Source organism: Bos javanicus, chromosome 1 (genome assembly GCF_032452875.1).
Source record: "Bos javanicus breed banteng chromosome 1, ARS-OSU_banteng_1.0, whole genome shotgun sequence".
Lineage (NCBI taxonomy): Eukaryota > Metazoa > Chordata > Mammalia > Artiodactyla > Bovidae > Bos > Bos javanicus.
Window position 1 is genome coordinate 110,236,434 of NC_083868.1, and position 26,268 is coordinate 110,262,701.

Below are 26,268 nucleotides of genomic sequence, written 5' to 3' on the forward strand. Positions count from 1 at the left end.
GATTCTCCAGGCAAGAATACTGGAGTGGGTTGCCATGCCCTCCTCCAAGGGATCTTCCTGACCCAGGGATCAAACCCACGTCTCTTACGTCTCCTGCATTGGCTAGTGAGTTCTTTACCACTAGCACCACCTGAGAAGCCCTAGAAAAACTTGATATTTGTACTCTAATTTTATACCTTAATTCTCAGATCTTTGAAAAATAAATATGAATATTTATATTAGCCATTTTCCAATTAAGTAACATGCTTGAGAAGTGATTGATATAAACACTACTTTACAAAGGTTGCTGCTGCTGCTAAGTCACTTCAGTCATGTCCAACTCTGTGCGACCCCATAGACAGCAGCCCACCAGGCTCCCCCGTCCCTGGGATTCTCCAGGCAAGAACACTGGAGTGGGTTGCCATTTCCTTCTCCAATGCATGAAAGTGAAAAGTGAAAGTGAAGTTGCTTAGTCGTGTCCGACTCTTAGCGACCCCATGGACTGCAGCCTACCAGGCTCCTCCATCCATGGGATTTTCCAGGCAAGAGTACTGGAGTGGGGTGCCATTGCCTTCTCCTTACAAAGGTTAGGCATATTTATAGAAATCAATATCAACTGTCTTGAAAACGCTATTTAATAAGTTAAATTTTCTATTAAAAAAATAGAAAGCATGAAATGTACTGTACATTTGATCTTCAAAATAGATTTCTCTGTAGCTTTATTTAAACCATTTTTAAGTTCAGACCAAGACTAAAATAGTGCTTTGCAGCCATCACACAATATTGTTGGGACAAGAGATAACATGTCATGCTTCTCTCATGAATGCCCTTTCAGAGCCTGTTTCCTGAGCCGCTGTCCATTCAGAGTCATTCTGTACAATTCCTCAGAGCTCTATGGGAGAAGACCCAGGAAGGGGGTGCTCACAGCTTTGAAACAGCCATGATAGAGTCCACATTCCCACAGCAGAAGGTAAATGCTTCTTTCTTTGCACATGTTATTTTTAGCCAAGATTCAAGATGAAAGAGTTTGCTTTTTCTTAATGGTTCAATTTTTCCTCTTCTTTCCTTTCCTTTCTTTTATTATTATCAGAAGACACTAAGTAATGATTTACATGTCATGCTATAGTGGATTCAGGACCTAGTGATATCAGTAGACAGAGTCACTGCCTTTTGAGGCTCCCAGACTGACATAATGCAGACCACTGAGAACCACACAGAAACGGAAAACATTTTACAGATAGACAACTCTAGGATTGAAGAGGAAAGAGCAATTGGACTTTAGGTTCTTTGGGGCTTTTCATTTCTTCCCTGCATACTTCCTCTCATCACCTGACCCTTTGCTGTCACCACAAAGTTAGAAAAGGAAGACAAGATGAACAGGAAGGAATAGAGCATGGTCAGGGTGAGAAAGAGCTCTGTTGAGACAGGCATGGATGATGTGAGTTAGAGCCTTTTAGGAGTGTGGAATAGGGACATCTCTCTCAGGAAACAGTTGACCGAGACCTCCTGAACAGGCCATCAAACTGGGAAAGACCAGAAAGTGGAACCATGCCCACCCAGTCAATAGAGTGATACTGGAAGTGGATGCTCACTGCTGTGATCACATTGAAAAGGGTCACAGGCCTGGGTATGGAGAATAATTGGAGGAAGCCTGACTGGAGACAGGAAGACTATGAAGGAAGTGATCACTGTAGTCAGGTAGGAAATGAAAGCCTGAACCGAAGTTGGAAGTTATAGGAAGAGGATGGATTCAAGAGGCAGTAAAGAAGCAGAATCAACAGGACTTGGTCCCTGATAAGAAAGATGGAAGAACCAAAAATGACTCCAGGTATATCTATGGCCAATGGATAATGGCATCATCTTAAAAAAGTTGACCACAAAGGAAGCTGATGTGGAGGAAGAAGATAAATCATTCTGGTTTACACATTTTGAGTACGAGTTGTTTGTGTAGATAACCAGGTGGTGATGGTCTTTGAATTACCAGTGTGGAACTTAGGAAGAAAGCCAGAACTGGAGATATTGGACTCGGGTGTCAAAGATACCACTTGATGTCATGACAGTAAGTTGGATCACTCAGGGAGAACATGGCTAATGAGAATAGAAAATGGTTATTGATCTCTCCCTTCTCATATTCAGAGAACCTAATTATCCTTACTTTGCTTTCAAGAAAGCCCAGTAATAAGCACTGGATGCTTACTGATGAAACCAGAGATTCTAGGAGTGTATGCTCTTGGTCTTTGTCCTTGTTTTACTATTAATAAGGGGAGCAAACATACTACTATTAAATAAATTCAAAGTATAAACAACTAGCAAATTAATAAAAAACTGTTATATTGTGAAACAAACTCAATACCTCTTAAGTGCTAAAGGGTTGTGAAAAAATGAGAAATGGTAGTAATTCATCAAAAGCTTAGTTAGTATGATATGTAAGACACTGAAACTACATTCTATTATTGCATCACTGTTTTTGACTTTGGTTTAAGAATTAGATATGTAGTATGAAAAATAAAGGAAATCCCATAATTGCATCAATGCAAAGTAGAATGGAATTCTCTCCTTATTTCATGAAAATTTTAAACTATTGTATCATGTTTAAAGACAATGCCTCAAATTCTTAGCAATGTTTGTCTGTGAGCTGTATTTTAACTAGAGGGAACTAGTAAATTAAAACTTGGCAGGCAGCATCAAGTCCTAAGAGACTGGGGAAAAAAACTTGGCAAACAAGTTTTGTGCATGCTCACAAGTATCCTTATTCATATTTCTCCTAGTTCATACCAATAAATATTCCTCTAGGGAAAAATTAATTGTAGAACAAAATGTTTTAGAAATTTCAGAAGTTTTATAATTTGGTTTACTCATAAGTATTAGAAAAAGCTTTGATATCTGGAATGTAAATTATGTGGCAAGGTTATCAGCCCAGGTATTTCCCAATCAAATTGATTAGGAAATGGCAACCCACTCCAGTGTTCTTGCCTGGAGAATCCCAGGGACGGAGGAGCCTGGTGGGCTGCCGTCTCTGGGGTCGCACAGAGTCGGACACGACTGAAGCGACTTAGCAGCAGTTATCTTTATTTTATGAAGTAGTCTTCTCATTAAATTCAAAACAGCTGTGAGAATGGTCCAACTTCTGCTTTCTTGGCACCACCTGTACCAGTCTGTACTCATGCTAGTGATTTGAAAATTATGGGCAGGTGTGTATCTGTTGCTGTGATAGAATTACATTGCAGCTAACTAAATTCAGGTATACAAAGAAGGAAGAAACTTCTGAGAAAATACCTAAGTCTCTGGAATATAATTCTCTGGAGAGTTTGTTATTGAGAATTTTTAAAATAAAATCTTGGAATTTTAGAACTGAAAATCAGCAGTAAGATATCTATTAAATTGCAAACTTCTTGAAGGCAAGGATTGCACTGTTTTTACCATTATATTTCCAGAGTCACACAGTGCCTGACACACGGTTGCTGCTGCAGCTGCTAAGTCAGGCTCCCAATAAATAATAAGGACCAATTGAATAAGGCTTCCCAGGTGGTGCTAGCAGTAAAGAACCCACGTGCCAAGGCAGGAGATGCAGGAGACTGGCGAATTACAGTCAATAGGATCACAAAGAGCCAGACATGACTGAAGTGACTTAGCACACATGCGTGCACCAGTTGGATAAATAAATAAATCCTATCACTTTCCAGATGTTGCAATTGGAAGCATAGGGACTTGTTAGAGATCACACACCTCGTCAGTGGCAGAGCAGGAGCATGAGCATACACCATGGTGGCATGAGGGCCAACACCAATACTCTGGGTTTTCTCTACTCTGTGCTTGTAAGATTACAATTCCCTGCCTCTTGCAATAAGCCTTGGACATGTGACTTGCTTCAGCAAATGATATATAAAAAGGGATATGTATCACTCCAGGCTCCTCCATCCATGGAATTTTCCAGGCAAGAGTACTGGAGTGGGTTGCCATTTCCTTCTCCAGGGAATCTTCCCAACCCAGGGATCGAACCCAGGTCCCCTGCATTGCAGGCAAACACTTTACCATCTGGGCCACCAGGGAAGCCCTGTATCATTCCAGTCAGAAGCTTTTAAGAATCACTTTGAAGAACCAGTGCTTCTCTCTTCATCTTGCCTCTCTTCCCCTACCATGGAGATTGCAGAAGCAAATGTTGATATTAACTGGTCAGAACGATGGCCACAGCCTGCAACTCCAAACTCCCACACAGAAGATGGTTTCTCTGGAGAGTTAACCAGACCCCCCCCAACACACGCACGCACGCACGCACACACACACACACACACACTTTACATGAGCAAGGAACAACCTTCTGTTCTGTTAAAAACTATAGATTTTGTGTTTGTTATGGGTGTATAACGTACCTATCTTTACTAGTTATCTTGATTTTAAATAGTAATAAAAACATTTTTTTTAAACCTGGATTAATGGAAAGATATGCTGTTCCCCTGGCTAGGAACACTGATTATGCAAATGGAAATTACTCTCAGATTATAAATATAATTTATTTCCAACCATAATAGCAAGAGAATTTCTTCATGGAGTTAGACAAACTGATACTAAATTTGAGAATAAACAAAACAGTTCTGAAAAAGAACAGAGAGGAGAAATTTTTTTCTACTAGGAAATGAAAACTTATTGTAAAAGCACAATAAGATGAGGGGATGATTATTGCTACAGGGATAAATTAATAGTAAGGAATATAGGGTCCAGAGCTAGTTCCAAGAATATATGCACACTTGATAGATGATAGAAGGGAGATTTCCAATCAGTGAGGAGAAAATAAAGTATTTAAAAAGCAGTATAGGGATATGTCAGAGAAGGCAATGGCACCCCACTCCAGTACTCTTGCCTGGAAAATCCCATGGATGGAGGAGCCTAGTAGGCTGCAGTCCATGGGGTCGCTAAGAGTTGGACACGACTGAGCAACTTCACTTTCACTTTTCACTTTCATGCATTGGAGAAGGAAATGGCAACCCACTCCAGTGTTCTTGCCTGGAGAATCCCAGGGACAGGGGAGCCTGATGGGCTGCCTTCTATGGGGTCGCACAGAGTCGGACACAATCAAAGTGACTTAGCAGCATAGGGATATGTGATTTTTCCAGATTGAAAAGATAAAATTCAATGCTGTCTCGACACTATCATGAATAAATTAACTCCAAATAAAGCTCTAAATGGAATCAGTGAAACTTTACAACAATTAGACAAAAATAACAATGGTTGTCTTTATGACCTCAGGATAAAAATTTAAGACCTAAGTAAACAGAGATCATAAAGGAAAAATGAATAGATTTGACTACATAAAAAGTTTAAATTTCTGTATGACAAATTATACCATAACAAAGTTAAAAGGCAAGCATAACAGCATAACCTGGGTGGGAGGAGTTATTTAAAATATGTTTAACTGACACAAGCTCTTCTACACATCAACAAGGAAGAGACAACCAACCCAAGAGAAAACTGGGCAAGATACATGAACAGAAAATTCACTGAACAAAAACTCAAGTGGCCAAAACACCTAAGAAAAGATGTTTAGACTCACTAAAAGTCATTGAAATAATTGATTTAAAATATTAAAAATGAAGTACCATTTTACAATGATCAGACTATCAAGAATAAAAAATTGTGGCAATAAGGTTTTGGCAAAGATATAAAAAGATAAGAATGTTCATACATGACATATGAGATTATGTACTTAAGTAAATATCAGGTAGATCTACTTAAAAAAGAAAAAGTAATTAAAAATACATAGCAATAATTAGATTCATAAATGACAGCTAGCTAACAAGGGGGATGAGTAACAAGGGGCGGTGTACACTTTTCAGAAGTGTTCATTGCCTTTATAACTTATCAGAAAAAATACTATAGGCATTTCCCACAAAGGATTCCCCTTATCTAGTTAATTGACAAATCTGTTTCCTCACATATTTTTATTTCTTCTTTCTTCCCTTCTTTCTTCTTCCTTCCCTCCCACCAGCCCTCCCTCCCTCCTTCTCTCTTTCTCCCTCTCCTTCCTTCCTTCCTTTCTCTCTTTTTTTTTTCTTTCAGTGAGAGCATTTAAGTAAGAAATGCTCATTTCTTTCAACCAAACATGTTAAAATGTTATGTCCTAAGAGGGCTTAAGACAAATTTACATTTACAATGTTTTTTAAAGGACAATCTTGGAGTAGCTGGTTATATTTTAAATTCATGTACCCTATTATCTTGAAATTCCATTTCTAGGTGCAACTCTCACATATTTGCACCAAGAGAACATGTCAATTAACAGAAGTAAACTGAACATTGTATCAAAAAATCAGGAACAATGCAAATGTTATCATTAGAAAGATGGAGAAAAATGTCATAGTATAGTCATGCTATACAGGAAGTGAAAGTGAATTCGATAAACATGAGCAGTAAAATGGAATAAATATTAAAAACATAATATTGATGTTTAATAAACAAGTTGCAAAAGTATGACATGAATAGTATAATAGCTTGTGTAAATTTTTAAAACACATTAAGCAGTATTAGGCATTATTTATGGGTGCATATACTTGTGATAAAACTATAACAGCATATTTAAAATCTCACAAAATTTGTGCTGGTGTTGCCTCTGGATAATGAGGAAGGGATGGGAAGGAGGGAAATGTTACTGGGAAGGAAATTAAGATCTCATGTAATTTTGTTTTTAAAAACTCAAAAGCAAAATATTAGCATTTGTTAAATTTGGCCTACAAGGTCATGGGTATTTGTTACATTATTCTTTGTACATGCCTTTCTTTCTTTCTTTCTTTCTCTCTTCCTTTGGATTAAACCTGTAAATAATGTCTAACAGTAGAGGATTGACAGATTTGACTGTAAAAATATGAGGTTTGTTAAAAAAATCTGTCTATATAGTAACTTGAAAATATGTGTAATAAATATGAAAGACAAGTTTAATATCCTTAAGATGCTATGAATTCATGCAAATCAATAATCACTGAACCTAAGACATGAGCAAATAACTCAAAGGAGACTTTGAGTGCAGAAAAAGTATTCAGCCTCATTAGTAGTCAGGATTTAAAAATTGAAGTTAAGATAACAGTACTCTTTTTAATCCATTTTTTAAAAGACAGTAATCAGTGCTGGTTAGAGTTAAGGGAGTTTAGATACTTTCACACATTTCTAGTCAGTGTATAAATTATTTCAACATTTCTAAATAGGCAATTTAGCAATGCAGGTCAAGAGTCTTAAAAATATTCATATCCTTTAACACAGTGATTCTACTTCTAGGAATCTGTTCTAAAAAATAATCTGAAATGTGTACAGAACTTAAGATACGCACATCAAAAAAGTACTAGGGACTAATCTGTAGTAGCCTAAATGTCTACAAGTGTGCAAATGAAAGTGTTATATATGTATGCTATTAATATGTTTAATAGTACAATAAAGTATATTTTCTAATGTATTGCTTATATGATTAACATATAATTTACAATGTGTGATATAATAATATGTATGTCTAAATATGGGACAAAGTAACATATAGACATCAATCTATATGGAAGAATATTAAGAAACCATGAAAAATCATGTTTACAAGAAACATTTAATGACATGAAACAATACGTATGTCGGATACCACATTGCAGGGTATAAAACTGTTTATATGAAGAAGATTATTTGGAGATTTACCTGTTAAGACAGCCAAAAGAAAACACCAGGCTCCTCTGTCCATGGGATTTTCCAGGCAAAAGTACTGGAATGGGTTGGCATTTCCTTCTCCAAAAGAAAACATACCAAGATGTATTAGAAGTGGTTATCTCTGGTGAATAGAATTAGCTATCTTCTATATTTTCTCTAACTGTCTATTTCTTTTACCAGCAAGGAAAAAATATTATTACAGATGTATCCCCTTTTACTTATATTGCTTTATGTAAGGAAATGTAAATGAACAGTTTATTTAAGAAATAAAGAAAATTCTATTTCACTAGGCAGGAACCAGCGATGCAGCATCATTGTATAGGCTGTGTCAAAGGTATTGGTCCTTAACTTTATAAGAAAGGAGGAAACGTTCATTTATGTTTTCAGTAAATAATTAGAGTGCTTACAATTGCCACGTAGACTTCTAGGTGCTGAAGAAAGAGCAATGAATTTAAAAATACATAACCAAAGACAAGAAAATTCCATTTTAAGATAACCAACTCTCATTGTAAAATAAAGATTTTAGAGAAAGGGCAGAATTTATTTAAGAAATGAAGAGAATGGCCTCTGTGGAGGAACTAGAGATTCTATTAATAATTTCATTCCAGGGCACGTTTGCCTGGCTCTTCAGAGGGAGCGTTGCTCTGATTATCAGAGGGCCAGACAGTTGACAAAGCTGATGGGGGGATTGCTGAAGGGCTGGAGTGTGAGAGAGGGGTCACTTTTATTGACGCTCATGTTCGAGTTCCCAAAGTATGGAGAAACTCCATATGCCATAACAATGAGGTCTCAAAACTATGCCCATTAAGGAAACAAAATTTAAAAATAAATAAATAATTAAATTCACTGCTGAAACAAAATGTGCCCCATGTGGCTAACATTTGGAGATGTGTTTTCAGTCCACATTGCCACAAACACACTTGACAGTTCCCAGGGTGCCAAAGTATAAAGAAAACCAAAGCTTCAATTCTGAGTGGCACAAAGAGAGACCTTCTGAAGCTCCCAAAAGCTTAGAGTTAGTGTTTTAAGTTACTGTGTTAACATAGTGCTTGAATAAATAAATACATAAGTAAGTAAATAAATAAGGAATGGACTTATTATATATAGACTGTAACTTCAAAATCTTACCAGAAATTCAAGTCTACATGGGTGTTATAAGTGACATGTTCTCAAAGGAGAACAGTGTGAACCCAGATGTCTGAGAGAGGTTAGCTGTGTTGAACCTCCCTTTGGGAGAAAGCTAGATAATAATAGGGTAGATGGGAATTAGGTTTGAGATTTCAGAAGTCCAGATGGGGTTGGGGCCTCTTGGGCTTTTAGGCTATGAGTTCAGAACCAGAAAAACTTAAGCAGTATCTAAGAAGCAAAGGAGCTTTATTTTGGAGGCGGGGGGGCGGGGGGCGCTCCAAAATCACTGCAGATGGTGATTGCAGCCATGAAATTAAAAGATGCTTACTCCTTGGAAGGAAAGTTATGACCAACCTAGATAGCATATTCAAAAGCAGAGACATTACTTTGCCAACAAAGGTTCATCTAGTCAAGGCTATGGTTTTTCCTGTGGTCGTGTATGGATGTGAGAGTTGGACTGTGAAGACAGCTGAGCGCCGAAGAATTGATGCTTTTGAACTGTGGTGTTGTAGAGGACTCTTGAGAGTCCCTTGGACTGCAAGGAGATCCAACCAGTCCATTCTAAAGGAGATCAGCCCTGGGATTTCTTTGGAAAGAATGATGCTAAAGCTGAAACTCCAGTCCTTTGGCCACCTCATGCGAAGAGTTGACTCATTGGAAAAGACTCTGATGCTGGGAGGGATTGGGGGCAGGAGGAGAAGAGGACGACAGAGGATGAGATGGCTGGATGGCATCACTGACTCGATGGACATGAGTTTGAGTAAACTTCGGGAGTTGAGTAAACTTGGTGATGGACAGGGAGGCCTGGTGTGCTGCAATTCATGGGGTCGCAAAGAGTCAGACACGACTGAGTGACTGAACTGAAGAAGCAAAGGGGAGGTAAAAAGATATAAAGAAGGTATGAATAGGCATCTATACAAAGAAGCCAGTGCATGCTCAGTCACTCAGTCTTATCCAACTCTTTGTAACCCTGTGGACTGCAGCCCGCCAGGCTCCCCTGTCCATGGTATTCTCCAGGCAAGAACACTGGAGTGAGTTGCCATGCACTCCTCCAGGGGAACTTCCTGACCCAGGTATTGAACCAGTGTCTCCTGCCTTGGCAGGTGGGTTCTTTATCACTGTGCCGCCTGCGAAGCCAGAGCAAGTGGTAAATCCAGTGATTATCAAGTAAACTCCATGCAAATGCAAGTCCTGATAGGAAACCGCAGGCCAGGGGATCAGGAAGGCAGATTGAGGGTGGAATGTGGATGCAGATGCAAAGTTGGGGAGATGGTGGGCTTTAAAACACAAGGTCTGGGCTTTAAAAGAAAGGGGAAAGTGGTTCCATGTAGGAAATGACATGAGCAATAACATGGGAGAGACGAAAGATCACAGTCATATCATGGTAAATATGTCTCGGGTTCATCCATTCAGTTAAAAATATTTTTTTGCAAATGCCTATTCTATGCCAAACACTGTACAGAGACTGAGCCTAAACAACCATGCACTGCCACGTGGAGACAGGCAAAGCACAAGTAAACAAACACACAATTTCCACACTGGTAGGTACTACACAAACATAAATGCCCGAAGGAAGACATGAAGGACAAGGGCATTGGATGGATGATCAGGGAAGTCTTCTCTGCGCTGGTGACAGAGATGTCCTTGTAAAGAGAGCCTATTTGCACAAAGACTTTAAGATTCAAAAAAAAAGAAAAAAATCACAAACCAACACACACAAAAAAGAGGAAGAATTTAAAAAGAAAGCCAAAACCTTGGCTTATTAGAGCATTCTCCTCCAAGTTTAAATCACATTCCATCAGAAAAATATATTTGAGAGACTTCCCTCGTGGTCCAGTGGTTAAGAATCTACCTTGCAATGTAGATGCAGGTTCAATCCATCTCTGGTCAGGGAACTAAGATCCCACATGCCTTAGAGTGACTAAGCCCACTCACTGCAAACAAAAGAGTCTGTGCGACCACAACGAAAGACCCCACATAACATAATGAAGATCCCATATGCCACAACTGAGACCCGACACAGCTAAAGAAAGAAAGAAAAAATTTTTGAGCAAGCACCCTCCATGCTTATTTTTATTTACTTATAAATTATTCATTGGGCTTCTCAGGTGGCTCAGTGGTAAAGAATTGGCCTGCCAAGGGGAGACGGGTGTCATCCCTGGGTCAGAAAGATCCCCTGGAGAGAAGGAAATGGCAACCCACCCCTGTATTCTTGCCTGGGAAATCCCATGGACAGAGGAGCCTGGTGGGCTACAGCTCATGGGGTCACAAAAGAGGCACGACTTAGCAACTAAACAACAACAACAACAAATTACACTCATTATTTCCATTAGAAAGTATACTCAAAAGTAGAAATTGTAAAGGAAGAAATGAAAAAGAAAATGGAAATTCTGTTTTCTCCTTCCCACAGAACAGGAAAGGTCGTGCACATGTGGGAATCAATTTCCTCCCATTCCACAGCGTTGGAAGAAGTGTAAGGGTTGGGGGGAGCCAAGTAAATAAAAAAAGAGTGAAGATTAATGGGTTGAGAGTTGGTCTGGGGGCTTTACCACTGGCCTTCTAAGCTATGGCAAGGAGTTTAGATTTTATTCCAGTCTGTGGGAAGTCACCCAAGAACTTTGAGCAGCAGATATTACCCAGCTTTTCTTCGAAAGATCACTCAGTGTGCTGTGTGGAGACTAGATCAGATCAGAAAAGGGCAAAAGTAAAATCATGGCGATGACGAGGGAAACTATTGCTAATCCAGATGAGAGAAAAAGAGTAGTTAAAACTGAGATGGTCTTGGGAGGGATAGAAATAAATGACACATTTAATATAAATTTTGAAGGTAAATGAGTCAGGTGTAAAGAGGTTGGGGAGACTTTCGAACACGTTACATTTAAAATGCCTGTGAGATGTTCCAGTGGAATTGTTTAGTGGGAAAATGGGGAAGTGGTTTAGGCCAGAAATATAAATGAAGGCATCGTTGGCACAGAGATGATGAAAGCCATGGGAAGAGTAAAACCATCTGGAATGAGAGCACGGAGAGGAAAAGGGTCCTATTCAGGACGAAGTCCAGAGAACAGCCAAGAAACAAAAGAAACACAGAAAACTTAGAGGTCACTGATCTCAAGAGAGAGTCCAAGAAAGAGAGAAAAGGGAATTGGGTGGAATTTGGCAACCGGATCAAGGAAGGTAAGTACAGATAAGCATCCATCCAAATTGGCAACTTAGTGCAGTTTTAATGGAGTTTTAAGAACAGGGTTCAAACAGGAGTCGGTTGAAAATTGAGAAGTGAAGAATGAGGAAGGGGGCATATTAATAGAACATGTAGGGAGCTGTTTTAAAAGTAAGGTGCTGCATGAGTTGGTGATGGAGCAAGTCTGGAAATGGAATGGAAGATTCAAATGGAAACTTCCAGAGCACACTTGTAAGTTGTTGGGATGAAGCAACAGAGAGGGTGAGAAAGATGAGTAGGAGAGAGAAAGGAGCTGCACACAGACCCAGGCCCGTCAGTGGATTTGGTGCCAGGATGATGAGTGAGTTCTTTCTTATGGCCTTTCATCTTTTTCAAGGAAATAAGAGGTGAGGCTATCAACTGAGAGTGGAGTTGGGGGAGAAGGAATGGAATGTAGGAGATGTGGGGAAAGAGAAAATCTCAAATGATATTCTCACAGAAACGAGCCATGATCTTAACTAGAAAAAATGGCAGGACCGTCTGGCAACAAAGAAAATCCATTTGGATTCAGAGATGATAGATTCAAGTTAAAACGGACAGATGATTTCCCCAGCAGTGATCAGCTGTTCAGGGGCTAAATTCATCCACCTTTGGACGTTTGTCTTTTGGTTGAGTGTTAATGAGATGGTGAAAAGTTTCAAGGTAGGGTGGATCTGTATTTGAAAAGACAGAGGGTAAACATGCAGACCCAAAGAAAAGATTTAAAATGCTAAGAGGAAGAGTCTACACCTAGGAGACTCCATTTGAGAGATAGAAAGATTGTCTTTTAGAGCCCAGAAAAAAGCAGTTCTTTTTTTCATGCATGCATGCTTGCTAAGTCACTTTAGTTGTGTCTCTCTGCAACTCTTGGACTGCAGCCCGCCAGGCTCCTCTGTCCATGGGATTTTCCATGCAAGAATACTGGAGTGGGTTGCCATACCCTCCTCCAGGGGATCTTCCTGACCCAGGGATCAAACGCCTATCTCTTATGTCTTCTGCCTTGTCAGGTGTGTTCTTTACTGCTGGCACCATCTGGGAAGCCCAGTGTTCTGTTCTTCCCCTTGGAAACAAGGGCATAAGTTCATCCATGAGCTCCTTGCCAAGGTGAAGGCCGGCAAACAGTGGCTGAGAGGCCAGATGAGGCCGATTGTGACCCTGTCCGTGTTTACACCATGCTCTGTGCATAAGGCTTGTGACACTAGGAAGCACTGGGAGAGTATTAGCTTAAACATGAGATAAATTTTTATTGCAGTTTATCTAGTATCAGTGGACTCACATTCTTCCACTATAGCCACATAATAGTTCACGTGGGACTAACGCGATGAATTATAAGAGGAGAGGCTTGAAGGCAAACAGACTCCTTAAGCACTGACACATCCTCTCGAACTTTTACAAGTAGGACTTTTATTGATGCCTTAGGACCACTGAGTTTGGAAATCCAGCCAAATTCTAAACTTTGCCCCCTTAAATACTGTCTCTACCTTCATTTGGATTCATTTTTTCCCCTTAACAGCTGTACGTTGTAACAGTCCAGTTGAGCCCCTTATATAAACAATTCCATACATACCAACTCATTATATTAAGCACTTGTACCATTTTGCAAACACATTAAACCTAAGTGACAGTTCCATTCACTATTTAAAAACTAGAAAATCATGACCCATACACTTGGCTAATTAATACACACTATCACTATCTCCCTAACCACCATCCACATATACTGTGCTTATGTCGTACATAAGCTTTTTTTAAAGAAACTAAAATCAGCCTAAATATTTCCTGGGTTTAGTTTGAATCATGGCTGATCACATGTATTGTGTTTCCTTCGTGTTTCACAAGCCAGACTATCCTGTAATGAAGCATGTCAACTTTACTACTGTAGTGAGCATTCCTTCACAGCCAGCCAGATGTTCTGCATCAGTCAAGGAAATTAAAAAAATAAAAGAAACCTTCAGAAAATAGTTAACGAAATAACTCTATTCCTAGGGGGACAGAGGTATGCAGTCCCTCCAAAGTGTCTGTTCTAATGCAATAGTGGTTTAGGTTCTTTTCTTAAATAATCAGTGCACGTGTACAGTCTGTCTTTTCTGCTTGATGCTGTCATGGATATCGTGCCTACAGACACTGGGCGCTGAGCTAGCAGGAAAAACAGCACCAAGCAAAGTGGAAGCACGGTCATTTGAAGCTCAGGATCTGGGTTTGAATCCTGGCTCCAGCACTTGCCAGTTATTTTATCTAAGTCCTCTCTGCCTTATCTTCTTTACCTGCAAAGTGCAGGAAACACCAGTACTCAGTTCACTGGGGTTTTGTAAGTTTTGGGAGACATAATACATGTAAAATCCTTGAACAGTGATTGAGACATAGTGAGAGGTCAATAAACGGAAACTAGTATTATCTTACTGTACTTCCTCTGCAAGACCTCTCTCAGCAAAATGAATAACAAAGCTTTCATCTTTTGAAAATTAGCTTTATTTTTGCAAAAGTCAAAAATGTATACAGGCCTCAGTCTGTTAAAAAAGGAGACTTGTTTTTGTTCAGTCACTAAGTTGTGTCTGATGACACCGTGGACTGCAGCACACTAGGCTTCTCTGTCTTTCACTATCTCCTGGAGTCAAACTTATATCCATTGAGTTGGTGATGCCATCCAACCATCTCCTCCTGTATCGCCCTCTCCTCCTGGCCTCAATCTTTCCCAGCATCAGGGTCTTTTCCAATGAGTCAGCTCTTTGCATCAGGTGGCCAAAGTATTGGAGCTTCAGCTTCATCAGTCCTTCCAATGAATATTCAGGGTTGATTTCCTTTAAGATTGACTGGTTTCATCTCCTTGAAGTCTGAGGGACTTTCAAGAGTCTTCTGTAGCATCACAGTTCGAAAGCATCAATTGTTTGGCCCTCCGCCTTTTTTATAGTCCAGCTCTCACATCCATAGATTTGGGGCTTCTCCAGTGGCTCAGTGGTAAAGAATCTGCCTACAATGCAGGAGTCGCAGGAGATGCAAGCGGACCAGCTTTCTTTATGGTCTAGCTCTCATATCCGTACATGACTACTGGAAAAACCATGGCTTTCACTATACGAAACTTTGTCAGCAAAGTGATGTCTCTGCTGTATAATATGCTGTCTAGGTTGGTCATAGCTTTTCTTCCAAGGAGCAAGTGTCTTTTAATTTCATGGCTACAGGCACCATCTGCAGTGATTTTGGAGCCCCAAAAAATAAAATCTGCCATTTTTTCCACTCTTTCCCCATCTATTTGCCATGAAGTGATGGGACCAGATGCCATGATCTTAGTTTTTCAAATGTTGAGTTTTTAGCCAATTTAAAAAGGAGACTACTCAAACTTAATAATAGTTTCCAGGTTAAAAGCTGGGAAACTACTAAAGTAATGAAACTTTTTCTTGTGCAGTTCATGAATACACTCTAAAAACAGTTCCAAAACATACTTCTAAAAATGTTTAGAGCAGTGGCTGTGTCACTAAGATGTGAGTTGTCATCCAAGTTTGAGATTCATTTCTAGATTAAATTCTGGGACTTTTTAATGTAAAAAAAATCAGCAATTTAGACACCTTAACACTAGATATATCAAGAAAGAAGAATCAGTGGCCCTATTGGCTTTTTTTGTTTTTTAAGTAAAGTTGCATGCAGATTGGCAAACTTTTAAGTTTAACACATTACTCTCTTCTCCTTAGAGATCACAGACTGGAGTAATCTTCATATTTATGATTTCAGTAAACAGATATTTCCTAGCATCTAATTATTTTCAGTACATCTTTGCATTTTTATACTATTTTCAATATAATTTTGTGTTCTTAATGGATACCAGTCTGAGGGAAAGGAGCCTTTTTTTAAGTCCTCTGCTAAATACAGTCCAAAGTATCATTTGATGCTTCATTCCAGGATCTGGTAAAAATCCTTGCACAAGGTAAATCCTTGGTAAATACCCCTTGTAGCCAACTCAGCTGCTCACACTTCCCATGAGCCCCTTTCTTCGTAGATTTTCCCCAGAGCTAAACACCCTGATTCCAAGGCTGGTTTCACTAATTCTCAGACCTCAGTGCCTCAGACTTGGGAGCTTGGGAGCTTGCAGGTTCCTGGGGCCTCCACAGGTCTTGCAAGGGGTACTTGCTGGGTGGGCCTGGGACTCTGCATTTTAGACACATGATCCAGGAGATTCGGAGGCAGGACGCCCCACCATGTACTCTTACAGCAACACCAGAAAAGAGGCAAAGGCAACTGGAATCCAGTGCCTTGGCTTGAATCACATCTCTACCACCAACATGCTCTGGGAATCTGTGCAAATTGGTTAACCGCCCTAAAATTCACTCGCCTCATAGGATAGCTGCTGCTGCTGCTGCTGCTAAGTCGCTTCAGTCGTGTCTGACTCTGTGCAACCCATAGACAGCAGCTAGGAAGGGAAAATGAGATGATGCGTTTAGTTAGTTAAGCACCCAGCAGAGCAGTGGCACAGAGTAAGTGCTCCATAAACAGCGCCTATGAAACCATGACTTCATTCACTTCCAGACGGTGGTTAAATCACCTGTTTAGTTTTCTCTTTTTGGATTTGTAACAATTTAGATATATTTATGGCTCCGCTTTACATTTTTTCCATTTTCACCCCTTTCATAAGAACTGAGTGCTACGGTGTATGTCTGAGCAGGGCTCGGATACCTCATTATAAACCTGTGTGTGTGTCTAATTACTCCCTAAATGGGCACACCTCACTGCACCCTTTAATCTCAGCGTCTCATTAGAGTGCTCCATTTGCCATCTTGTTATTTCAAATCTCTTCACCCAGGTCCTTTTTTTTTTTCTGTTTCTCCTTTCAGTCCTCACGTCTTCTTACACCCATTTCTTTATTCATAGTATTAAATCCTTCCTTTTATGCTTGTCATTATTACCTCCTTTCTGCACAGCTCATTACATCCCTCCATCTGTGAACCTCATTATGCCATTTCATTTTTATCTCATTACTCCCTCATCATGCACATACTATTAGTTCCTCCATTCATGCATGGCACTGCATTCTTTCTCTCTGCTTCTTATCACAACCTGCCCTTTCTACCCTCCCCCATTTAATGCTTCCATTTATAAATCACATTACATCCCCCCAAATGCCTTTATCTTTACACCCAATCATTTATGCATCTCATTACACTACTGCCCAGGCACATTTCTATGTGCATTTCTATTTGTACATCTCATTATGGCTCCATCAGACACGCACATGTCATTACCTGCCTCCCCTTTCAGATGTTCACATTGCATTGCATCTTTTTATGTTTGCATCTCATTACACCCTATACTCCTAGGTTTGACAACAAGCTAACAAAAACAGACAGATAAATATGTTACTTGCTTTTAGAAAATGAAATATGTTTTTCAGGCACCTAACATCAATGTTTCTTTTAAAAGCCATTCATTTCAAAAAGATTTACATATATTTATCTAGCTAAGAGGCAAAAAACACTGTTTTATATGCATAAAAAGGAGCTTATCTTACTTTGTTCATATCATCATCATTATCACTACTTTGTATTATTTCTCTACAGTTTACAAAGTAGCAGAATTACCCTGAATTGATTTGTGGCAACAGCTCGCTGAAGGAAGCAGCTTAAGGATCACAGTCATTGTACAGACTGAGAAGTACATTGAAAGAGCCTAGAAATTAAGATATTTCCAAGAATTGCCAGTGAATGACAGTAGTAGGGCTCAAACTCAGATCTTCTGGCTCCAAAACCTGTATTCTTTATACCATCCCACTGTGCAGAAAAGAAACCTTATTTCTAAGTTTCACTTCTGTCATTTAAGCCATTCAGTGATTTAGATTGGTTTGTTTTCTAAAACAAAAGAGTAGAACCTGTTTCAAGCACTTTGCATTTCGTGTCTTTGTCTCTGAGTTTGAAGAGCTAGATTAAAAGAAGCTTTCATGTGGAGCCCCCCCAACAAGAATGGATGCAAAAAATCAGGAGAAATAGATGGTCCTTTAACAACCTTCACCACCAAGGCCAGCCACACACAAGCTAGATGAGGAGATCCCTCTATGAGGAATTTGAGGGGTACCAAGGAATCTCCCCAACACATGCAGAACCTTTCTTCCTCACAGATTCTAATCCCTGCCAGTCTCTTTGATTCACTGAACTGTGTTCTCTGCCTCACTTTTATTTTTTATTAAGTTATGAAATAACTGACATTCAGGGAAGCACAGAAAGATGATATCCATTCCTACCACAAGATAGAAGAGATGTTTGCATTTCCTTCCATATTTACTTCAAATATTTTCCTTTATGAAAAGGAAATACTGCAAATACTCTCCTGAGGTTGGTGTGTATTATTTCCATGGTGCCTCAGATGGTAAAGAAGACACCTGCAGTGCAGGAGACCAGGGTTCGATCCACGGGTTAGGAAGGTCCTCTGGAGAAGGGAATGGAAATCCGCTCCAGTATTCTTGCCGAAAGAATCCCACGGACAGAGGAGCCTGGAGGGCTACAGTCCATAGAGTTGCAAAGAGTCGGACACGACTAAGCACATTGTTTTTGAATTTTACCATATGCATTTATCTTTTGCAATATGTTATTTATGTCTTGAAAATATATCTACATCTGTTCACATGTAGATCTAGCTCATTCCTTTTAATATCTGTGGAATTTTTCATTGTGTAAAGAAATCAGAGTTTGCTTTATCCCTTTCTCTACTGAGGGATAATTCAACTGGGTAGTTCAACTTACCACGGCTGCCTTGATCTCTACTACTTCACCAGTGCTTAGCATTGTGCTGTATCTGTTGAAAGGCAAATGGAGACATCTAAAGTTTCCATATCAGGGGAAGCAATGCCTTCTCATTAAGTCCAGGATAGAGTCAGTTTTATCTCTTTCGTCACTGCTCCAAGTAGTAAAGTGAAAGTAAAAGTGAAAGTCACTCAATCGTGTCCAACTCTTTGCGACTCCATGGACTGTCCGTGGAATTCTCTAGGCCAGAATACTGGAGTGGGTAGCCTTTCCCTTCTCCAAGGGATCTTCCCAACCCAGGGATTGAACCCAGGTCTCTTGCATTGCAGGCAGATTCTTTACCAGCTGAGCCACAAGGGAAGCCCCCAAGTAGTAAACATGTCAACAAAATGATCATTCTTAAAGTAAAACTAGACCCTGGTCAAATGTCGATATGCATTGTTGTTGTTTCATTGCTAAGTCGTGTCCGACTCTGCGACTCCATGGACTACAGCACACCAGGCTTCCCTGTCCTTCACCATCTCCCAGAGCTTGGTCAGACTCATGTCCGCTGAGTCAGTGATGCCATCCAACCATCTCATTCTCTGATATGCATTTAGCCTATTAAAATAATTGTACCTAGAAAGAGTGATCTGATTCCCAGAAACTGGAATGCCTCCGATGACAGCAGCATGTAAAAATGGAGAAAAATACAGTGTTTTCTGCAGAAGTGTGGTTGATTTTCCCTACGGTTTAAGAAGCAGTGGTTTAAGAAGTTACTGGAGACTGTTGCCAGCCCCTTTTGCAATCAAACCATGATAATTGCGGTCACCACAAGCATGGCCTATTTCATGCATGAGAAAGGACTGTTGGATGGTAATTCCTCGAAAAACTTCAGAGTGTAGAAAGACCTTCCATTGTGATGTGGAAAAGGAATTCTTCATACTGTGCTGGTGGGAATGTAAACTGGACAGCCAACCTGAAGAGCAGTTTATCAGAACCCAGTGAAATTAAAGATATGTATAACGTTAACTTTTTAATATCTCGTGAAAACAAGGTTTGTGGAGCAGAGATTATTATTTATAGCAAATAACCTCACGGGTTCTCCTTTGCCTCAGTTTTTTACCCTCATGCAATATGATGAAAACCAAAAGTCATCCTACACATAGCAGGGTCTGCATTATAGGTAAAAGGAAAGGAAAATGTTAGTCGCTAAGTCATGTCCAACTCTTTGCAACTCCATAGACTGTAGCTCACCAGGCTCCTCTGTCCATGGGATTCTCCAGGCAAGAATACTGCAGTGGGTTGCCATTTCCTTCTCCAGGGGATCTTCCCAAACCAGGGATCAAACTCAGGCCTCCTGCATTGCAGGCAGATTCTTTACTGTCTGAGCCAGCAGGGTATTATAGGTAAGGAACTCTGAAAATATGAATCTGGATATTTATATAGGAGAGGAACAGCACCTCCACTCTTCTGAAAGAAAGAGAGAAAAATCTTTGCTCCTTGGAAAGGATTCTGGGTTCTTACTCTTACCTTTTGGGATACAGATAAGTCGTTCCAGTGGAGAGTGAGACTTGTGTCTCCAGCTTGATAAACCAAGAATGTCTCCAAATCCTGGGTCTTATCCCCACCTTGAAATGTGAACATACACATACATCTGGGAAGATAAGTCTCTCTGGATAGTCTTTCATTTTCTGATTAGTTATGAATTAACTTCTGAAGCTTGTCCTTTTAGCCCAGGTCCTAAGTTTCAGTAAAAATTTTCTCAGAAAGCCCAAGCTGTGCAGAACCATAAAAACGTTTTCTTTGTATTCTTACATATGCCCTGTAATCCAGCAATTTCACTCCTAAATGATTATCTCATAAAAATTCTTGCTCATGTCCACAAGGAGACAGGTATGATGAGAATATTCATTACTGCATGGTCTGTCTAGGTGCAGAGGTAGAGGCTCCCTTGATGCCCATTCCTAGGAGAATGGTGAGATAAAATGTGGTGGATGGTGAAGAGGTACTAGGAAATCACACTGCAGCAGTAGAGGCAACAAACTAAATACACGTACAAACCATGTAGAGATCTTGAGTGAAGCAAGTGAAAAATAGAATGTAGTCTACAGCATAATGTGTTTGTGAAAATGTCAAATACCTTAAACATTGCTACCTATTTTTCAGGAATACATATCTATTCAAAGACATATATCAAACTCCCAAGAGTGAGAACTTACATAAAGTGGAGGAGGGAGTGGCGGTCTAAGAATGAGAGAGTATCAGGGATAAAGGAGGAAATTTTTTTTTTAATGTATTTTTTTATTTGATTGCACTGGGTCTTAGCTGCGGCATGTGGAATCTAGTTTCCTGACCAGGGATCAAACTCAGGTCCCTTGCATTGGAAACACAGTCTTATCCACTGGACCACCAAGGAAGTCCTTGAAGGAGGAAGATTAAGATAAGAGAAGGACCTCGTGCCCCAACAAAATAACATACAGAGCTGAGGAGTATGGTTATCTCACTGCTGCTGCTAAGTCACTTCAGTTGTGTCCGACTCTGTGCAACCCCACAGACAGCAGCCCACCAGGCTCCCCCATCCCTAGGATTCTCCAGGCAAGAACACTGGAGTGGGTTGCCATTTCCTTCTCCAATGCATGAAAGTGAAAAGTGAAAGTGAAGTCAGTTGTGTCCGACCCTTAGCAACCCCATGGACTGCAGCCTACCAGGCTCCTGCACCCATTTGATTTTCCAGGCAAGAGTACTGGAGTGGGTTGCCATTGCCTTCTCCGGTTATCTCACTAATGGATTCCAAATGAGAAAAAAGAAAGCCTGCCCAATGAGTTTTTCCACATCAGCACCCTCTGTGGTCTGGTACCACATAGTAATACATAATAGTCCTAGATGCTCAGTACATAGTTGTTAAATACAGGTGGCAACCACTGATTAGGAAAAAAAAGTAAATAACTGTAATTTTTTGCTTTCCAGTATGAAAGGAGATTCCGTGGGAAGGTGGGCTTTTGTTGATAATAGTTCTAGTGATTACGTTCGCTCTGACACTCTAGATGTGCCAACGTTTTCTTGACACTTGAACAGTCGTAGTCTTTTGCACTTGCTTTCACTCTGGTAACAGATACTTTGCCTTTAACGGACTAAAGTTTAAAAGAAATTGGATCCTTAAATAAATTAATTATGGGTTTATCAAACATTTACGAAGCCTCTTCACCCAGTGTGCCACCTTTATTTTGACTCAGTCCATATGCTTATATTTACTTTTCCATACAAGTTTACTTTATTTAAACTCCTGTCATGTTTACTGCCACCTTTCTGTAGTTTAAAAAAAATCACTTTTACTGTCCTTAGATGAGTGTGAAAATTTGACTTTTTGAATCAAAACAAATATCCTATCATATTTATTGGTTCTTGAATGAAAGAATTCTTTAAAAAAAAAAAAATCTCTTAAATAAATCAAACATGAATGCTTTCTTCCAGCCACTTTAAGCCAGAACCATAGAACTGTCACTACTTGCTAGGAAACAGTTCAGTTCTTCCCAACACTCTGGGATTCAAAAAATAAGAAGTCAAGTCTGTTTCATGATCTATAGTAATAGGAAAAAGCTTGCCACTTTGACCTCAAATACTCATGTGTACTTAGAATTCTTTTCCTAATCAAGGATGGAAAAAGGAGAGACGATGGGACATAGCACATATGGGACATCCGTGTTGAATACTGGAACACGCTGTGAGCTCCTCAAGGTCAGCACCCTTGCTGCGTCTGCTCAGTCTGTCTTCCAGACATTGCACACCTCCCTCCCCACACATTCAACCTCCTGCCAAGTCTCAAATGGGTCCCAACAAGTTCAGTATTCATGCCTCAACTCTTCCTTCCATATTGCAAAATTTGGAATAAAAAAGTCTCTGATTATCAGGAATGAAATTTTTACTCTTGCAACCAGATTGTGTATTTTGTCATATGAAACCAAAGTATTGTGGAAAAGTATGAACATATGCACTGAGGATGGACAAATTCCTCAAATATCAATTAATGGAGATGAATCAGCCATCCTTGCCTCTATTCCCAGGGGTGTAGGATTAATTTCCCAGTCAGTGCATGTCAGAATAACTTGCAGAGCTTGTTTAGAAATGCACGTTACCAGGCCCAAACTCAGACTTATAAGGTTAAGTTTCAGAGGCAGACCTGTATCTGATGTTTGTAACAGTTTTCCCAGGGACTCCTGATGCCAATACCTCCTGAGAACTGGAGATCCAGAAAAGCTGAAGGTCTTGAAAACAAGCAGTCAACATGCTATATTGATGGATTCAGGCATTCTCCTTCAGTTACTACATTTTATTCTAAAAGCTTGTTTTATAGTATTAGATAAAATGAATTCCTATAATAGGCATAGTTGTTGTTCAGTCACTCAGTCATCTCCCACTCTTTGAGACCCATTGTACTACATGCCATGCTTCCTTGTCCTTCACTATCTCCCAGAGTTTGCTCAAACTCATGTCCATTGAGTTGGTGATGCCATCCAACCATCTCCTCCTGTCACTCCCTTCTCCTCCTGCCCTCAATCTTTCCCAGCAAGAGAGTCTTCCAATGAGTTGGCTCTTTGCATCAGCTGGCCAAAGTATTGGAGCTTCAGCTTCAGCATCAGTCCTTCCAATCCATACTCAAGTTTGATTTCATTTAGGATTGACTGGTTTGATCTCCTTGCTGTCCAGGTGATTCTCAAGAGTCTTCTCCAACACCACAGTTTGAAAGCATCAGTTCTTCCACACTCAGCCTTGTTTATGGTCCAACTCTCATCCATACATGACTGGAAAAACCACATTTTTGACTAGACAGACCTTTGTTGGCAAATTGATGTCTCTTTTTATAAATACACAGTCTAGGTTTGTCATAGCTTTTCTTCAAGGACCAAGTGTCTTTTAATATGCATAGAGATAATAAAAATAATACTTATTTTTAAAATAAGTATTTCTAAAAGGGCTTAGTGGTCATGCTGAATAGACATGAAAATTGAAAATCTAAATGCTACTGTTGATATGTGTCTTAACTAACAAAAATTTAGAAAAATTCATTGAATAGCTCCTATAGGCAAAGTGCTATACTAATTAATTTCAGAAACTACAAAACCATGTAGAAATCAGTCTTCTTGTGAAGGTGCTTTAATCCAGTTGAGAGCCAAAAAAGTCACATCAGAAGATTAATAATAACCTCATCCAAACACGAATAAAGGTGCGTTCCAGTTTCCCTCTGTGAGAAGTGCTGTGAACCCAGTGGATTACCTTATGTCTTTGGCATACAGGGCTGTGTCTCTTACATCTATATATCCTTGGTTCCTGACAACAGGTGCTCTTAATACTAAGGGATTTGACTTGAATTCAACAGAGATGTTTCTCAGAAATTGAAATAAATTTTTAAAATTAGAGCATAAATATCCTTTAGTATCTCTTTTGCTAGTTTGTTCATTCAACATATGGTGTTTCTTACAAGACAGTTTGCCTACAGAATGTAGGACAACATAAGTAATAAAAAGATGAACAATATAGAGGTGAATCATTAATTTTCTTCCCTCAATAAGTTTATTTCACACCCCAAACTCCATATAGTTAGAACATGTACAATAGAAATAACATAAAGACAAAAAGCATTACTATTATGTGAAAATATTGAAGATTGTTTTAAAAATAACTCTTTACATTTCTTAAAACATGCTTAAAGTATGTGCCAAGAGTTGATCCTATTAACCATAAGTGCACGGAGCACATGAGGCAATCCTATGTTTTGTATCTGTGCAAAAATACTGTTAGAACAGAATTTAAATGTGCCAGAAGCCAAAGTTCTTCCAGATGTATGCTTTCACTGATTTCTGGAAAATTGTTTCCCAATCCCCTCTCCCAGTACATAGACCACATTCTAAGATGGAGAGGCCACTTTGCACTTTTACAGAATCCATGGCATTAACTCATGCTGTCACTGTCATCAAAACGATGTTGTAAATATCCACTCATCTTTTCAAACTGGCTGGTGTAGTTTTCCTCTAGGGAGCTTCACAAAAGACTTTTTATATAGTTTTCCAAATTCCTACTCCCGTTAAGTTTTTCTTTCCCTAAACCTGGAGAAATATTTGCTTAATCAGCTGTTCAGAAACATCATTTTTCCCTTCATAGGCTTTTATCCCTCTTGAATTAGACAATGATTATCAAGAAAATCCTTCTTAGTGCATGTTTACTATGATTATGTATCTTTTTATTTAAGTCAACAGAAATAATACAGACTTCAATATTCTTTGAGTTTTATTGAGGCCTGATCTGGGGTATACTTGAAAGAATGTGACCCCTCTAAGTAGAAGCATCATTTTCATTGAATATTGGCCAAGAGTGTCACCTTCTCCTCTTCTTCACAATGTAGTCTAGGTATTGATGCCCAAAACTGCATAACAAATTACTACAAACCTAGCAGCTTAAAACATCAGGAGTCTGCTTGTGGTGTTGCTGGGTCCTCCACTCATGGTCTCACAAGGCTGCAATCAAGGTATTGACCAGGCTGTGTTCTCACTCAGGGAGCTGTGTTTCTCATCGAATGGAAAGGGTCAGCTTTCCATTTCCAGGCTTGCTCAGGGTGCTGGGAGAAATTTGGTGGAGGGTCATAGGACTAAAGGACTGGCTCTGTTACTGGCTGTTGTCTAAAGGCTGCCACTAGGTCCTAGCAGCCACCCACAATTGCCAGCCACATGGCCCTCTCCATAGGCAGTTCACAACATGACAGCTTTCTTCTTCAAGGCCAGCAGGGGAGTTTCTCTATGCATTTGCTGGCAAGATTGGTTTTGTGTGTGTGTGTGTGTTGGGGGAGAGGGTGAGCAGGGATACATAATAATACAATCATGAGATTAATATCCTATCACCATTGCCATATTCTTGGTTAAAAACAAGTTACAGGTCTTTCCCACACTTAAGAGAAATGGGTTATACAAAGAGATGAACACCAGGAGATGGGAATTATTGAAAGGTCACCCTAGGGTGTGTCCAATGCCATTGAATGGAAATATTCAAGGAATGACCCTATCTTGATATAAAATTACTCTTCTAGAGGCTAGTTGCTTAAATGAAGGTTGCAATTCTTTAAACAAATCAATTTTGGTTCTCTTGTCTTTAAAAAAAAAAAAAAAGAAGAAGCCATATAGCAAATCCTGGGCTTCCCAGGTGGCGCCAGCGGTAAAGAACTCACCTACCAATGCAGGAGACATAAGAGATGCGGGTTCAATCCCTTGGTTGGGAAGATCCCCTGGAGAAGGAAATGGCAACCCACTCCTGTATTGCCTGGAAAATCCCATGGACAGAGCAGCTTGGCAGGCTATAGTCCACAGGATCTCAAAGAGTTGGTCGGACACAACTGAAGCACCTTGCTGTGCTGTGCTTAGCCACTCAGTCGTGTCCGATTCTTTGCGACCCCGTGGACTGTAGCCCACCAGGCTCCTCTGTCCATGAGATTCTCCCAGCAAAAGTACTGGAATGGGTTGCCATGCCCTCCTCCAGGGGAATCTTCCAAACCCAGGGATTGAACCTAGGTCTTCCACATTGCAGGTGGATTCTTTAGGGTCTTAACTA

The 26,268-nt window shown here is 39.8% G+C and overlaps 1 protein-coding gene across 4 annotated transcripts in view; it reads left to right on the forward strand.

Moving 5' to 3' along the window:
- The window catches only part of VEPH1 (ventricular zone expressed PH domain containing 1), a 277,180-nt gene that overhangs the window by 224,672 nt on the left and 26,240 nt on the right, over nt 1–26,268 (forward strand). For all 4 annotated transcript variants that reach the window (XM_061417635.1, XM_061417655.1, XM_061417624.1 and 1 more), the window contains exon 11: nt 815–949. In XM_061417635.1, the coding sequence (XP_061273619.1) occupies nt 815–949 (135 nt within the window). The remainder of the gene's footprint in view (nt 1–814; nt 950–26,268) is intronic.